At 35.9% G+C, this 18,428-nt stretch overlaps 1 protein-coding gene across 13 annotated transcripts in view; it reads right to left on the reverse strand.

The window, feature by feature from the left end:
* Window positions 1-654: 654 nt before the first annotated feature.
* The window catches only part of LOC148948237 (uncharacterized), a 34,167-nt gene continuing 16,393 nt past the window's right edge, over window positions 655-18,428 (reverse strand). For all 13 annotated transcript variants that reach the window (XM_089094235.1, XM_089094229.1, XM_089094230.1 and 10 more), the window contains exons 4-6: window positions 9,653-9,829; window positions 5,608-5,742; window positions 655-2,733 (exon numbers count right to left, since the gene is read on the reverse strand). In XM_089094235.1, the coding sequence (XP_088950361.1) occupies window positions 929-2,733; window positions 5,608-5,742; window positions 9,653-9,829 (2,117 nt within the window). In that variant the 3' untranslated portion in view covers window positions 655-928. The remainder of the gene's footprint in view (window positions 2,734-5,607; window positions 5,743-9,652; window positions 9,830-18,428) is intronic.

The raw sequence follows: 18,428 nt of genomic DNA on the forward strand, positions 1-18,428 counted from the left end.
GAGACCCAAACTTTTTCATCCCTCCAGTCCCCCACTGTAATTACTTTTTCCACTCCCTTATTACTCTCGGAAAATTCTAAGGGTGCCCTTTTTTGTATTAATGAAAATAAACATTATTCTTTGAGTTTTTCAAACTCCACGTAACTACAATAACATTATCTTTGTTACGTATGCATGCAGGGGAGAAAGGCCGTCCTTCCCTCTTCTAAAAACCTCCGGATTTCTAAATATTTCTCTTAATTTCGTATGTTTTCCGCACGTATTGCCTACTTATCCCTCCCCCCAAAGAGCATCTTGTGTGTCCTTGTTATTACCAATCAATGCATGTACCTTCTTTACAGTTAATGCAATTTAAAACAGTAATACCAGGACACCGTTTCACAGCATTGTTCTGGCTAATACAATTCATGCCACATGTTGTGCGACATTTTGTTTACAATATGATAAAAAATTGAAAATGAAGAGATATTCTTCTTCTTCTATAAATTAGCACCTAAGATCTAAAATGGACTCCTCTTGACTTCAAATAGGTTCTGTAATAAAATGAAAACAAGGTTTTCAAATAAAAGTTGACGAATTAACTTGAAAAGAAAATAAATTGATCTGAATGGGAAGGAGTTGCTGCCCCTAAAATCTTCAATTATCTTCACGTCCTTAAAAAAAAGTATCAAATTGTGATGTTTATGTCGACTCAGATCCAACTAGGTCAGTTTACTAAGACCAAAAAAAAGTAAAACATTGACTGGGTCAGACTATCAGTTGATAGGTTCATGCATATCAGACCAAACTATAAAATATATAGTTTAAGAATTAGAAAAAATATACAAGTTATATATAAGTAAGAATATATAAGTTATTAAATATATGAAAAATATAAACAAAAAAAAGCTTTAAGTTGGATTTAGAAACGAGAAAATAAAATTTCTAGCTACTCCACGTCATTATGATGGCCATTACGTCTTCTTCGAAGTTTATTTTTACACAACTGATTCTTCATCCTACATTGCATTGTATAGGCGATGGTTTCTTCAAGGTTTTTGCAAAAAGATTTTTTATGAAAGTCGAAACGTCCTATCCTCTTGAAAGTTCTAAAGCAACAAGGACATTCATACACTCTTGCCAGATCTAAATGTCTTGTCATATGATTAGCTAAATGGTGTGTACACCGAAATTGCACATTGCATATAGGGCAGGCTACATCTTGTTCAACGAACTGTAGTTGACGATCATACATATGTCCTATTTCTCTCCATACGTGGTAAACTAAATGCGCGAACAATCTAATGCATGCAATTTCTTTTTTACACACAACACACTTTACCATTACTACCTTTTTATTTACTCTTGTTGACTTACGGTTATTATTTCGTTTCTTCAAATTGCAGTCACCTTGTGATTTGTGCAACTTACGCTTGTGACCACTCAAAACTTTTAAGCTGGCAAATTTTTTGTTGCAAATATCACATTTCAGATCAGGATTATGAAACGATAAATAATGAAACTGTAGTTTCTGTTTACTATGAAGGAATTTGGCACACTGATCACATTGTACACGTTTCGGACGTTTCCTACTCCGCCCCTGATGAACAGCTTTTACGTGCGTTGCAAGGAATCGGAAAAGTTTCCCACAATGTGGACATAGCTTCTTTGTGCTAGATCCGTGTTCCATCATGTGTTTCTTTTGTTGGAATAAAAAGATTCGCTCTTCACAAACATTACAAGCTAACTTCTCGTCATCATGACTTGCTTTATAATGCTTCAGCAGTTCTTCTGAAGTTCCAAATGAAGCATTTTCACAATATCCACAAAATCTACGAATAACTGAGCTTTTCGAATGCCTATCCATGCAATGTCTGCTTAAATCTGAATAAAATCCATTACACAACTCACAAAAATCCTTTCGCTTATTTGCGGCGCTCTTGACATGTACATATTTCACATGAGATACAATTTTATGGGAAGTAAATTCTTGAAGACACAAGGGACATTGTGCTTTAACATCATGATTCTGAAGATGATTCTCCCTCTTTGTTTTAGAAGAAAATATATCCGAACAATAACAGCAAGGGAAAACAATTTTGTTCGACCTTTTATCATATACAGTTGTCAATTCCGTGAGTTCAAAGTCTTTCAAAAGAGATTTTGCCATTTCTGGAATACTTTCTTTAGGAGTGACAATCTTGGCATTTCTTTTTTTACCGTGGACATCAACAAGATGTTGGACTATTTTATGTGAAAAAAATTCAATGTAGCATATTGGACATATGATCTTCACGTTGTGCGATTCAATATGAGACCTTCTGTCAGATGGGTTCGAGAAACACAAATTACAATAGCAGCACAGATATACTTTCTGTTTGTTTTCTGTGTCTAAATAAGTCACTTCTAGTTTTGGAAGATCATAGCCCATTAGCATTGCTTTGGCGGCTGATATACTTCGTACATATTTATCAGCTATTTCATCAGCTGTTTGATCTTCCTTCTGATCTAGGGAATATTCCTTAAACGTTTTCAAACTATCTAACGACGAAGACAGAAGCTCAGTTCTGGTCTCATCCTCAACTTCAGAGTTATCTTCTGATTTCAAAATTATCTGAACTGGCTCTGTATTTGTAACATTAAGTTTATCTTCAGCATTAACCAACCCTTCGTGTGTGGCAGTATGCGAGGATGCTTTAGACCCATGCATTCCACTAACGAAAGTACCAAACGAGGTTATTGAATGTATGCCATCTGGAAAAAAAGATAAAAGGTTGAGCGCCAAATTCTGAAAATTTTATATTTTCTAACTGCATATTGGTTCAAATGCAATGCCTGTAAAACAATTAAAGTCGTCGTAGATAATTTTTTTAATTCCCAGTGATACCAAGTCCATCCCCCTTTTTTGCATTATTTGCTTATTTTTCTTGATTCACTAGACGAATAAGATAAGAATAAGAAAGATATTAAGGTCTGAAAGTTTTAATTTTAAGAAATGAAAATATTAAACATAACAGCTGATTTCATTAAAGAATGTCATTCTCTTTTTTGGAAAAACGTATTGAATACAAAGAGGTGAGCAACTCAAATTTTAAAAAATAGAACTGAAGATAAGATTAAGAAACACAATGATGAGTTGCGTCATTATTTGACCCATGAAAAAAAAACAGGATTAAGTCTGGGACACCTTGGAATAATAAAATTATCAAATTATAGTGTCCCATCTAAGAGGACAGAAATTAAGTTCCCTTTCCAACTGTTTCGTCCGCGACAATACTAGGCGTGACTTTTACAAGCGATTGCTCGTTTAAACTGCACGTAGACAATATCGTGCGCAAAGGACACTACTCAATCCAAAGTCTAACGAGTATGCGAAGGCTGGGTTTCTCAGATCGTCAGCTCTTACTGGCTTACACGACATACATCAGGCCAATCCTTGAATATTGTTGTCCTGTATGGGGTCCCCAAGATCAAAACACTGCCTACATGTCAGAGGAACTAGGAGACGTTCAAAAATGTGCTACTAAAATAATTCTTGGACCCAGGCATGAGAGTTACGAGCATGCCCTTGTGGTTATGAGCTTGCCCACTTTGTTCGCTCGAAGACACGATTTGATAATACGATTCGGGAAATCACTTATGTCAAACGAGAAACATCGCTCAATTCTTCCTCCAACCGCACCGACCCCCAAACTCACCAGGCATCAGAACAGACTACAACCCGTCAAGTCCCGAACAAACAGATTTGCAAATTCCTTCGTACCATATTTTGTTAGTGTATTAAATAAGTGATATTTTTTTTTCTTAAATGACTGTAAAAATAGCATAAATTTAGCGTTCAGTTTTGTTTGCTACGAAAGCTATTTGATTAAACGAATACGAATATTCTAGGTTGTGTATCAAATTGCCCCATTTTCATCAAAAATTCACTGCATACTACAGTAAAATTTCTTTACTTTAACCAAGTTATCGATAACACCTAAACACATATATGTGCTCTTAATTTCTCTTGAGTTCTATCCATTGAAACAGCCACCATTCGTGTCCAACATTAAGTTTTACAAGTACGGGACCAAGTGCTAACTAAGGAATAGGCAATGTTTACCTAGCATATAGAAAAAATAAATAGTAATATAGCTTTAAGAAGGACACAAATACCCATTCTTAACAAACTGTACACCAATTTCCAATATTTTCAATGGCAACCAGCATAAGATCTGCCTTGGAATCTACGTGTTGAAAAAGTAATTTTTGTTTGGAGCTTATACTTGTAAAGCGTTGTCAAAAATATTTTTACAGCACAGAATGGCACAAAATGTTAAAATACAGCACAATATTGCTTCACAATGCGCTCTTGTTTAAGAGCGTAAAGTATTAGTTAAGTTCTTAGCAATGTTGTACCATATAGCTGACAAAATATGCAGGTTTGCTTATTTTGATGGTCACGTCACAAGAAAGAAACAGATGGGAACCAGAAAGAAATAAAAGTCTCAATTAAATTAATTTCAATAAGAAGAAATGAAGGTAGTTATAATCAAATGGAATTATTTCGCTGTAGAATAAAATTGATTTATTTTAGAAAAAATGTATGTAATACATGCATTGTGTCTGTATACAATATAAATTGTAACAAGTCAGTACTCGAGATCCTAATAAATACCTTTAAATCTTTTTGAACTTGTACCTGGACAGGATTAAACTTTTTATTCATTTTGGAAAGAGATCATGCGCTTTTTTTTTTACATCTTACTGTTGTCTTGTTATTTTTTTTTCAGGCTTTAAACTATCCAAATTTTATCACTTTTCTAATTAGTATTTAAATAAATATTTTCTTTTCCCTCTTTAAAGACCACGGAGTCTTTTTAAGGCTAATATAAAATTTTGTGTTAAAGAGCCTGCATACAAATATATATGCGTGCATAAATGTACAAATATACAAAAATATAAATCTGTAAATGCACAGATAGATACATATTTGATACGCGTATACACTATTTCATTACGTGCATAGTTTAATGTTAACTGGATGTCATTTTGGTTCACACAAGATTAAATGCGGGCCAATTAGTTTATTTTTCATATTTTTCGCCTTTACTTAATGTTTATTACTTACATTTTGGTGTCATTTCTCGAGTCGAAAGTCTGGGAAGCAAAAAAGGATAAAATCACAACCTCCATAGTCAAAAATAATTAACATTAGATTTACAATCCCCCTCTCAGCCCCCTTAGTAAGTTTCACAAATTATCTGCTGGCTAGCAGAACTAACAGGCTAGTACAATATCCGAGTGATTTTTAAAAACTAATTTCAAAACTCTCGATCATATCTTTGTTTTTTTTTTATAAATTCACCTTGATAATACTATCATAAAATGCCACATGGCAGCGAAAGTACCACTTTTGTACCATTTTCGGAGTTGAAAGGCTGAGAAGCATAAAAGAGATTCTATGAAATTTCGTGCAAATTTTTAGCCTCTCGTCTAAAAAAAACGATGAAAAGGGGATGGAAAACATTGTTGACATTAATGACTCAGTGAGTCCCGTGTTTATTCATAAATACATAACTAAATTCCTGTTTGACAAAATAAAAGTGAAAAATATGATAAAACTCAGGATGCTCAGAAACATACTTTCAGTCATGCTAATGGCTGAATCTAGTTCGAGAGGATCAGGCCCAAACTCCATAAACTCCTGTTTAACCTGAGGAACAGGATTTGTGTTCCAAAAAAACTGTTCGTTACGATTTGGGAATACGTCTTCAACTTCTGAAAGAAAAATATAAATTAGGTTCACATTAAGCATTTTGAATTGGCTACCGATTTCACAACATGTAAGATCTACATGTAAGTAGTGAGACAGCTAATCGGCACTTCAGCCGCTAAACCACTGTAAAATCCTTGGCCGAATTTAGGCGATGTCCGAGTACTGGGATCTTATCAGTTTGTCTAATTTACCCACATGTGATAAAAGATGAATATTCTTAACAGAACCAAAAAAGGCATAAAAGTAAAAAATAGCTTAGTTTTTATTCGTTTTAAGGTCTGGAAGTAACTGAAATGAAAAAGAGGGGATTTAATGCATCTTCTGAAATTAAGCAAAACAATATTTCTGTCTCTCTATTCGATTCCTGATCCGGATTTTGACGTGATTTTCTCTTTAGTCACAATAAAATGATACTCGGCTGCATTTTTTTGTTTGTTTTTTACTTATTCACTGTAATGTTATCCTAAAATTTTTAATTATAAATTTAAAACATCCTTAAATACTACATACGTTTGGTGAAAATCGAACGGCATTTGGGTAACAAACACTTATCGTTTTTATTGTTTTTTTCTTATTTCTCTTACAACATAAATCCACAGCCTCACAAAATGTTTAGCATCAAAACAAAGCACAATACCATAAATGATCATAAATCAATAAAGCTTTTAAATGTTGGTTTATTTGCCCACTTATTTTGAATCGATATAAGAAATATGTCATTTGACAACAGCATGACCTCTAAAACTGGGGAATTATGCAAAATGACTTTCGGATAGTGCTGAACCGATTGTCTAGCTCAGAATCTTTACTCGATAGGATTGGCCCTATTTAGGCAAAAGTTGTTGTTTCATAGAAGAAAAAAATGGCAGAAACGGTACTTAATAATAGAAATGGTGCTTCATAACAATTGTATTAGACCTTTCAATATATTACAAAGTTGAAGAGTGATTTGCCAGTGAGTTACAGGAGTATCGACCTTTTTCCAATTTCTGACTTTTGTTAGTACACAAAGAATGACAAGACAAAAGCAGATCTGCCCAGAGTACGGTCTAAAGGTTAAATCAAACACAAATCAATGTTGAAGATGCAGCCGAAATTTTTGCAAGGAGCTGAAAGAGTACGCAGATAGAGATAACCAATTGGACCATGTTTTGGTAGCACTTGCACTGCTAAACATTTCCTGAACTCGAAGGTAAAAATTCTCCCTGTGCACCATGTAAGTCTGTTGAGAAGAAAGGAGTGCTGAGCACCCTAAGTGACATGAGCAGCTATTCTCCTTTGTGTGGCCTCACATAACACCAGTTCTTTTTACCGAGTTAAACACCCAACTTGCATCCAAGGCTAAGTCAAACACTGTCAACACCTCCATTTCCCTAGCAACCCTTCTAAAAGAATGGTAAACACTGCTTGCCAAACTAATGATTGGCCGTCTATTTTTGTTGATCCAACTTCGGTTTGATCTCTTTCTTTTGGGTGTAGTGTAGTTAAATCCTTTAAATTACCTCTACCCACCTGTTAAAATCGTAATTGATCCTTGATCTAAGTCCACCGATTACAGCTCCGTAAAGCGACCCTTGCACGCCTCACTACTGTCCAACGTCAATGAGCAAAATCTAAGTTTTTACAAAGAAGTTCTTCAGCAAATAGAAAAAAAACTTCATTTTATGACTCAAGAAAATTACAGATCAAACAAACAACCCCATAAGATTATTATACATACAAGTGTAATCCCAACTAATGGAATGATAAGGGAAGTCGAGAACTAGATCCAACAATATATTTAGCAAAGCTGGAAATATATTTAGAAAATCCTGAATCAAAAATTAACTATGTCAATTGTAGCAATATACAGTACGTTGTAATATCCATGCAGTAGGTATAGTAATACACAGTGGTAATTTGTTGGGGATGGTAGCGGCGACAAACTTCTGATGGTGTCTCTGAGAGAAGTAGGCACAAACAGGCACAAAACTTTGCCAATAGCAGTCTCCTTCCAATCATTGGTCTTCTTGCTCAGTGTTTAATCATAACGCAGAGTATTTTGCAGAATACACTGTACAAGTTGGGTGAATTGAAGCCAGTAATGGCTGCCAAAATCATACCAGGAAGGTCATTCCCCTGGACGTATGAAGCACCGATCGTGCTCCAAAAAACCTGCTTCGAGGATCATCTCGATGTGGGAGAAAGAATTTTTTTGCTAGTGCCGGTTCCGAGGATCAGGTGCTGCTAGCCACTAATGAATAGCAAGAGGTGGGTGATCTTACCCTCTCTTTTCTGGGGCACGTCTTACCTGCCCAAGCCGGCCTGAAGCTGGAAGGTGTGGTTCTCGAAATGGAAGAATCTATTTTGGACAACTTGACACTACCAAGGCGGGATCTTGTAAAAACGGAAGAAAGCGATAGGCAAGCCCTATCTCAAAATACCCCGCCCGGGATAGGGGGGGGGGATAGCCAAGTTAGTGTTAGTACTAAACTATTTTCCTTTTTTTGAGGGGGGGGGGGGCAATGGGTCTTTGTAGCCTTAGCCTCGACTCAGTCTTTGAGTCCACTCATAATAATAATAATAGAAGTAGCAATCGATCGAAATACCAAAATATTTAATGTAGTTTTCTCCATCGCAAATACAGGGAAAAAAAATCTTGCATGAAAGCTCATGTTTGCGATTTTTACCTAAGTTCTCCCTTCCACCAAAAAGACTATAAGTGCCTTCGTCTTCATGTCGGCAATACCTACATTAGAGGTGGATATTTTGGTTGTAACGAAAGCAATATTCCAGAGCTAGAATCATTTACATATGTTTACCGACCTCCGAGGGGCCATGTGTCTTTAAAACAGAGATAATGTAGTGCCTTTCAACTAGAAACTATTTGACTTGAAACTTTTGCTGCCCCCTCTTCTTGTGAATAATGTAAAAAGATCTGTTCAACTTTTGAACTACCTACAATATTTTTCTGATCATTTCCAAATCTTTCTGTCCATGTAAGGATCCCAATATTGTTCACCCCCAGCGTCCGTCCCTCCCTGTGCGTATTACACCCCATCTAGCTCCATCAAGCAAGTCATGTGTCTTTAAATATAGAAAAGACAGTGGTTTTCAACCGTAAGAACTTTTGCACTTGCAACTTTTATTGCCCCCCCCCCTCCCCCTGTGAATAATTTGAAAAGAACTATTCAACTTTTAGACTACCCACAATATCTTCTTGAGCATTTCCAGATCTTCCTGTGCACGTAAGAACCCCAAGATTGTTCATGAGCCCTTCATCTAGGTGTAAAAACACTCAAACATGGTTCTACAGCTTCCTAGAGTCTTATTCAGTTTAAAGTTAAAAATAAGCTTCTTCAAAAATATACCTTTCCTGGGTAGAGCTAAAATATCCCAAAGTAAAAGTGAAGCGTAAAAGGATAAAGATCAAGTAGTTTAAGAAAAACATACAAGCCACTAGGTAGGCAGATAAAAAAGTTGTCTGTATTTTTTCGAAGTCGAAAACCTATTCTTCAGAAGAGAAAATTTTTCAAATTTACTTATTTGAATCATTTAAGAGCGTGAATTTTTTAATAACACAGTCTAGCATTGACAGAGATCATTTCAGATTAGAATGGCTAAGTATAATTTCTATGATTCTTGGAAGACCCTAGAGTATCTTTGCGCGGGACTTATACAGCCGTATTTATACTTGAAGGTATTTCCCGGATGGTTGTGATTTCAAAAATCCAAAAGTACGTTTTTAAGTCGCATATTTTTCAAAGTGGTTAATATTTTCTTTTCTCATCTGTTTTTCAGTTCCGAGCCCTCCTAGGCGTGCTTGTATATTATATTTCGTTAAATCGCTTAACCTTCCATACAATATTATATGATAGTTGTTTGTAGCAGAGAAATATATAAAATATATAAAGAGCTCCAGGTATTTCATACCTTTATTGTTGGGAGTAGGTGGCTCCAGTTTCAGAGGATTAAAATCATACTCAACCTTTACAGATATTCTGGGAAGATTCACCAAAGGATTGTCTTCCATCTTATGTGATAAACTAGGATTTTTATGCTTGAAAAGTTGGGCACAGAAAGTAGGACCAGGATAAATGTGTTCAGACTCTGAAACAAAAATACAAATAATGCACATTCAGAAGCCAAAGGACGAAAAGTCTGATGCATCTTGAAAAATAGAAATTAAAGTTCTTAGATGTTTAAGCAAAAGGGTAGAAAATTGCACGGTTAGAGCTGACAAATTTATGATCAACTTCGAACCTCAAACGATGTCACTTTCGTATACTGTTTTCCTTTTTATTATTTTTTTGAAGCCAGTTCATGTTTGCAACGCTGTGCTGTCAATGTTTTCAATTGAAATTTCAATTAGCGGAGTCACGATGAAGTTGTCTCAGCTAAAATGAATAGATTGAGTTCTGCTCTGTTGGATTTCAATTGACTCTTTGACGCTTTTGCTTCAAGTTGTTTGTACGTTTAGTTGGTTATACATTATTATGAATTTATGAATATAAAATCTTAAAGAATTTCATGCATTGAGTCGTGCAAGCACACAGTATGTAGGTGACTCGATTGATCTTTCTGTGCGAACGTTTCTGTGTTTAGTAGTTTATTATAGGTTATATAAATTCAGTTAAGTGACTTGACCTTTTGATATGTTGATCTGTCCGTATTGAGTTTCCTGTTATTACAAGAAATATTGAATTTCCTTCATTGATGTGTCCTCGATCAGGTTGACTTTGAGGTAGAACTTGCCGGGTTGAAATTTTGTATATTAAATTGGTCAGCTTGTTTTTTTCTAACTTAATTCTGACAATTTGCTTTTGATCACTATTAGATTTTCATGGTTTGAGTTGCCTAGATGGTTACATACACCATTTCAGCCCTTTTTTGGGTTCTATTTTCAGGCAAAGCACTATTTTTGACATTTTTTTATGAACTGATTTCCTCTTTGGCCCAAGGAATGCTACCTTTTCAGGCAGGATTTCGGGGAACCACGAACCAAGGTAATTTTTTGTATGATATATGCATCACAAATTATTAATGCTTACGCAGATTTCTCACTTCATATTTTTGCAAATTTCAAATTCCATCCGATCAGTTTTCTGTTTTATGATTTGGCTGCCTAAAGGTTGGCGATATCCAAAGACGTTGTGAGGGCAGAGCATCGCGTACAACTGAAGTTTCTCTGTTTTGACCACTTTTAAAATCGCATCCAAAGGAAGCGGATGCTTAAAAGGTTTAGGGAAATAAGCGTAACAGCAGGCTTTTATTTGTTTCTGTGCACAAATTATTTTAGTGATATGGGTCACTAAATGGAGAAAAAAACAGGGCTGGATGGAGTATGTTCCGATTTTTGACGTTTTAATCGTTCAATCATTTTTGCCAAAAGTTTCAAAACAGATAGGGAGTGGAAAAAAATGGGATAACGGTTTGATCTAGACAAAAATGCCCATATCTGTTTTTCCAGCTTTCTCAAAAAAGATGTTGTTTTTCCAACTGCTCAATTTACTTGAAAAATAGTTTCAAAAGAATCATTTATTATCTGAATGGTTAAGAACTTTGCTGTATTTAAGCCTTTGCTAGAAAACGTCAGAAAGGTTTCGATACCACAAGATACCTGAAAAGTTTCGTAACATAAAATAAAATCATCAAAAACAATGTAAAGTAGCATGGTTCAGCAAAGTCAGGGAAATCCATACTTTGCCTTTGCTTAACTTTCGTGCATTCTACGATAGAACATTTTATTTGGCCACCAAAAGTTCAGAAAGCAGCATTTTATTTTATTTTATTTTATTTATTTTTTGCTTCAAAGTGGTGGGATTTTTTAAAACTTCTTATTAAGAGGTATGTTGCTCGTTGCGTCTATTTCTTCGATAAGCTTTTAGTAAAATTAAGCAATCTTAGAAAGTCATATTCATTTGCAAATTTCTCTGTAGGCGGTTCCAAGCCCTCCACCTCCTGTTACTTTCCTGAGCATTGCTGCCCTACCGAACTCAAGATTCTGTCAATATTAAACCACTTTACAATGAAAGTGAGTGATATATTTACATGATCCAATCTAAGGAGAAGCTTATCGGAAAGAAAAAATATGCTATGTAATATCAAAATCGAGCCGACGATTCTCTGTAAAAAAAGAAAAAAAAAGTAACAATAAAAATAAAAAGCTGGTCACAAAATGACCTGCAACATATCATAAGATGTAAGGGCATTATGTAGCAATACATATACTTTATTTACATTAGGCAATGAACTATATGTATGTATGTATGTCCAAAAAAAGCCATCGGGCCATAGGAAAAAAAACAGAACATAAACATAACAAAACCAACAAAAAAACACAAATAAATTAAAAAGAAAAAACGTACTTATATATGAATCTTCACGAAAATATTTATAAAGAGATACATCTTTCACGATGTATCAGCCCTTCATCAACATACTTAGCCAAATTCCTTAATGTCATTTTAGCTCGTGATCCTACAATCTCTTCCACCCACCTTCTACCTGCCAACACTAAAGAAAAACTCTCATTTTTCAAATCTACCAATTCCTCACAATTCCACAAAAAATGAAAAATATCATCATCATCTTCCCCACACATCAGAAATGGGACTGGGTTAACACTATGGCCCCTAAATTTCCTTTCCATTTCCTCAATATCAATCGACCCTCCACTTAAATTCAAAATCCATTTTATTTCTTCCCCTTCCAACCCCAACTTAAAATAAACTTCTTCCCCCCCCCCACGTGTCCTTCACCGTACTATACAAACTCAGAAATCCCGAGGCCTCCGTCCGAGCCTGCCACTGCTGTATTCCTTGCTCATTTAACCTTTCTTTTACCTTATCAACCACTGTATCCAAATTCAATCCCTGACCTTCATCCCAAAAATACAAATATCCTACTTCATCTAAAATTTTCTCAATTTCTTGCGGCACTCTACCTTTATCTTATCCTCCAACAAACTAAAATATGGTTCTTTCGCTAGCCCATTTTTGCTTCTTAAAATTTTTATCCTAAAATGCACCATTCTTATTAACCTGTCTTTTCTTAATCAACTTAGTCCCAAATCCCCCTCCTGTGCAATACTGTCAGTGGATGTATGGGCCCAAAAAACTCTCTTAAAATAATTTCTTTGCGTTCTCTCCAACTCCTCACTTTCTCTAAAGCCCCACAGATCACACCCGTAATGCATCACCAGGAGGAGTTTAGTACTAAATAAGTATTTATGCATTGCTAAGTCCATAAACCTTTAAACCTCACTTTTTAAAATTAAATTAATACACATATTTCCCTTCTGTACTCTATGCTTAACCTCCTGTGCGTACTTACCATTAAAAAAAACTTGACCCTTAAATACACGAATTCTTTTTTAGTCTCTATAAAATCACCTTTCAATCTAAATTCATTATCTTTCCTTAATTTTTCACCTTTCCTGAAAACTACAATTACTGTTTTCTTCTATATGCATTTATTTGTCCAGAAGGATTGAGAGCTTCCGATTTCCTCTTTGACAAATGCTGAGACTTCTTTTTACTCGTTTGAGCGAGGCGAAAAGAATAACTCGAGCACATAATGATATCACTTTTCTTCTAGATTCAAGAAATAGAACAGAATTTAATAAAAAATATCTTTCACAGCATGGTTGCCAAATTTGAATTTCGCGTCACAAATAGCCCTAGTAAATACAAATTGCATCGAAGAATTTTGTCATCGCTGATGTTGACGTCAGTACAAAATACATAAATAAAACGAGTCAAAACTTAGGTTTAAAAATTTTAAAAACAAAAATAGAATTAATGACTAGTTTTCCTGGCTATGATACGATTCAACAAAATTCTTGGGTACCTTTCATGTTTAGTAGGGATGGGAGTCAATTTGGGGCTTTATACGGGGCGGTCTGTTGCGACATATCAACTTGAAAATACCCCTTATTCCGATTAACCCCATAGCCAGTAAGCTTTTCATGACATGGTCCCTGAAAGCAATTTCCTAAATGTCTTTCTTGTAAATTTCACAAATGATTTGTACCACAGCAAATGCTTCATTGCTGGGGATGCACAATTTAGAAGAGTGACTATATGTTTTGTAGGACATGAAAACTGATCCGTTGCTTCCTACCATTGCTTCTTGGCATGTAGCACGCTGCGAATGACGGCTGAAAATTTTCCTAACTAAGTAGCCAGATACATATTCCGGGCCACATCTTTCAATCTGATAAAAGTTGTCAGCAAGCAGTTCTTTTGCTTTATATGTCAAAAATTATTTGAAAAAAACTACGTTTTCTAAAGAGTTAAAGAGACTGAGTCACAAGTTCGAACCTTAAAACGTACAGGGATTAGGAGGTGCAGTTGGGGGCTGCCGCCCTCCAAACCCCCGCTTCCGTATATGAAAGGGGCTGTGCTCTCCTCAACGCCTCGCTCTTTACGCTAAAGTTTTTACTGTTAAAAAAAAAGTTGTGAGAAAGTCAAACTTTAGCGTAAAGAGCGAGGCATTGAGGAGAGCACAGCCCCTTTCATATACGGAAGCGGGGGTTTGGGGGGCGACAGCCCCCCAACTGCACCTCCTAATCCCTGTACGTTTTAAGGTTCGAACTTGTGACTCAGTCTCTTTAACTCTTTAGAAAACGTAGTTTTTTTCAAATAATTTTTGCACGTTTTTGTACAGTTTATTACTTTTTATTGCTTAACTAACTGTTAGCTGATCTATTCAGTAGTTGAAGTTGGGGGACGGCCACCTCCCAAACCCCCCACTTTTGAAGATTCTTGTGTTAAGGCTTTTAATTCCTGAATACTCAAATCAAATGCACAGTAAGATTTTCTTTTTTTCAACTTTTTTTCGAGCATGCGGGTATACGGCATGTTATCAAAGAAGTGGAGACTTACCTGTAACCTGAAGGCCGACTGTGATATTATTCTGGAGACGCCTGTTGAGCCGAAGGATTTAATAGATTGGTAACGAACTGTAAGTAAGGAGCGACCCGGCTCAATGGTAACCGAAACTCTAGAAAACGGGTTTTTGATACCAATAGATACATCAAAAGAATCCAATGCTGATTTCAAATATACAACTTTCATCAAGTTTAGTGCTACCCATCGAAAGTTACGCGCCTGAGAAAATTTGGCTGATTTTCAGAAAAAGGGGGAAAGACCCCCTAAAAGTTATAGAACCTCGATGAAAATCACACCATTATATTTAGCGTATCAGAGAACCCTACTGTAGAGGTTTCAAGCACCTATGTACAAAAATGTGGAATTTTGAGTTTTTTGCCAGAAGAAAGATCACGGATGCGTGTTTATTTGTTTCTGTTTTTTTGTCAGGGGTGATCGTATCGACCCAGTGCTCCTAGAATATCGTGAGTGGGCTCATTGGAACGGAAATTAAAAGTTCTAGTGCCCTTTTTAAGTGACCTAAAAAAATGGAGGGCAACTAGGCCCCCCCCCAACGCACATTTTTTTCCCGAAGTCATCCGATCAAAATTTTGAGATAGCCATTTTGTTCAGCATGGTCGAAAATATGATAACTATATATTTAATTATGACTTAAGTCCCTGAAGTCCTCGGGGGGAGAGCTGAATGTTATAAACTTTACCAAATGTTAACATATGGTATTGGTTATTGGGAAGTATACAGAAGTTTTCTGGGGGGATTTTTTTCTGGTAGTGGGGGTGGGGGTGGGTTATGTGAGAGGATCTTTCCATGAAGGAACTTTCATGGGGGAAGGGACATTGCTATGAAGGGGGCGCCAGATTTCCCAGAATTCTTTAAAAAAAAAGACCAGAAATCAAATAAAAAAAAATTAGTTTTTCCACTGAAAGTAAGGAGCAACATCACAACTTAAAACGAACAGAAAATATTGCGTATATGATTGGGTTCACCCCCTAGTCAATACCTCCCTCTTTAAGCCAAAGATGTTTTAGTACTTTCATAAGAGCTATTTATTCTAATTAATGGCCTTAGTGATTAAGGGTCATTTTTAAAGAACAAAATTTGAAATTTAGCTTAAAGAGCAAGGTATTGACTAGGGGGCGAATTCCCTAATATACGTATTAAGAATATATGAATATAGAAGTTCGTTACCTAAGTTAATTCGTAAGTTACGTATATTTATTGCTAATAAAAACGTTCGTAAATAAAATTAAACAAGTTTCGAGAAAGCCATTTAACCTAATAAAAGTAAAATTTATATGAAAATTTTGTTGTAATTATTCATTATTCAAAATTATTCAAATTATTCAAAACTTAAAACAAACAGAAATTATCCCGTATATGAAAGGGGCTGTCCCCTCCTCAACGCCTCGCTCTTTACGTTAAAGTTTGACTTTCTCACAACTCTATTTTTTAAACAATAAAAAAATTTAGCGTAAAGAGCGAGGCGTTGAGGAGGGGACAGTCCCTTTCATATACAGAATAATTTCTGTATTGATATTTCTGTATAGTATTGGTTTTGGTTTATTGGAAAGCCATTTAGCACAAGAAAAGTAAAATTAATATGCAAATTTTGTTTTACTTATTCAGTGACGGTAAGCCAAAATAAAAGCTGCATTAACTAAAAAACGATCAGAAATTAAATAAAAAAACAAGTTTTTAGCTGAAAGTAAGGAGCGACATTAAAACTTAAACCGAACAGAAATTATTCCGTATATGATAGGGGCTGTCCCCTCCTCAACGCCTCGCTCTTTACGCTAAACTTTTTTATTGTTTAAAAAAAATAAACTTGTCAGACAGTCAAACTTTAGCGTAAAGAGCGAGGCGTTGAGGTGGGGATAACCCCTTTCATATATGGAATAATTTATGTTCGTTTAAGTTTTAATGTCGCTCCTTACTTTCAGTTAAAAAAAACTTGTTTTTTTTATTTATTTTTTTAAAAAGAAACTGAGTTTCTTTTTTAAACTTTAAATTCAGTATATAAAAAATTTTCTCTGACAGGGAAACGAACCCGGATCTTCCGCCTGACAGTCAGGAACAGCGATCATTGTACCACAGAGACACTTACGGAAATATTATTTTAGTCTGCAGTATCTATTTTTGACGCAAGCAAATCCCCACAAAACTTGATATTTGGTTTTTGGAAAATAGAGAAGGCAGGATTAGATTGAGCTGAAATTTTGAGGATAATCTCCCAGGCCCTAGGAAAGCGTATTCTCTCAATTTCAGTCTGATCGAACAACGTTAAAGGGGGACTGTTGTGAGAAAATTTAACATGGCTCTTCTGAGAAATCGATATTATTCGTAAGAGTAAATTTGGTAGAAATTTTTTTCGGTCTGAAAGTATAAAGATGACCTAACAGGTCGAATTCCTGTTTGAATGAGTCCTCATTAACCTGGATCCGTTGCCAACTGTGGCCTGTAGGCGTGGCTGATAAAAAAAAAAAGAGAAATGAACATTGTGTGGCTATATTTGTTTTTTGAAAAACAGGGAAGGAGTGATCAGGTTGAGATGAAATTTCGAGAATAAGCTCCCGGGCCCTAGGAATACTTAACCTCTAAATTTCACCCCAATCGGACAACGTTAAAGAGGGGCTGTGGTCGGAGGGTCGAAACTTCCGACCCACTTTTACCCATGAAGATAAAGTCGGAGGGGGTGAAATTTTGCACGTTTCTTAGTTGGAGCTTGGCCTACAAAATGCGATCACTGCTGTCTCTCTGCGACCGCTAGGACCGGAAATCGCTTAACATTGTGGTGGGTCGTCTCTTTAAACAGGCACAAGTGTGCCTCCTTGATCAACGTCTGTTGCGGTAAAACCATCAATATCCTGCCTGTTGCGCAGTTACGGCTAGGCAGCTCCGTCTGCTCCCACCAAAAATATTCAATGGCCAAGAGGATATTTTCATCATTCTCTGAATTTTCACAATGCTTGTCCACTGGGAGATCAAGTAGACTAGAAACTATCAAGTCCCTAATAATAGATGGGAAATGAATAGCTCCTGGTTTGTAGTTTGAACCTCCCTTGTTTCATACAATGATAAATGTATTTTCTAGGGGATCTTGCGAAATCTGCCTAGTAGGAATATACGACAGTCTTTGACCTAGTTCTGCAGCAATTTCTTCTCAGAGAAGCATGCATGCACTGATGTCGATCTTCCCGCCATCTAAACAATGAATTCGATTACTATACTTTTCTCCAAAACGAATATCAAACAGTTCGTGGTAACGAACTGTAAGTAAGGAGCGACCCGGCTCAATGGTAACCGAAACTCTAAAAAACGGAATTTGGATACCAATAGATACATCAAAAGAATCGGGTTTTAATTCTGATTTCAAATATATAAGTTTCATCAAGTCTAATCTTACCTATCAAAAGTTACGCGCCTGAGAAAATTTGGCTGATTTTTGATAAAAGGGGGAAAGACCCCCTAAAAGTTATATAACCATAGTTAAAATCACACCATCAGATTCAGCGTTTCAGAAAACCCTACTGTAGAGGTTTCAAGTTCCTATCTGTAAAAATGTGAAAGTTTGCATTCTTTTCCTGAAGAGAGATCATGGATGCATGTTTATTTATTTATTTTTTATTTCTTTTTCCCAGGGGTGATCGTATCAACCCAGTGGTCCTAGAATATCGTGGGAGGGCTCATTGGAACGGAAATTAAAAGTTCTAGTGCCCTTTTTAAGTAACCAAAAAAATGGAAGGCAACTAGGCCCCCTCCCACGCTCATTTTTTTCCAGCATAGCCATTTTGTTCAGCATGGTCGAAAATATTATA

Source organism: Artemia sp. Qi Xiang Cuo, chromosome 9, assembly GCF_049724085.1.
Source record: "Artemia sp. Qi Xiang Cuo chromosome 9, ASM4972408v1, whole genome shotgun sequence".
NCBI classification, from domain to species: domain Eukaryota; kingdom Metazoa; phylum Arthropoda; class Branchiopoda; order Anostraca; family Artemiidae; genus Artemia; species Artemia sp. Qi Xiang Cuo.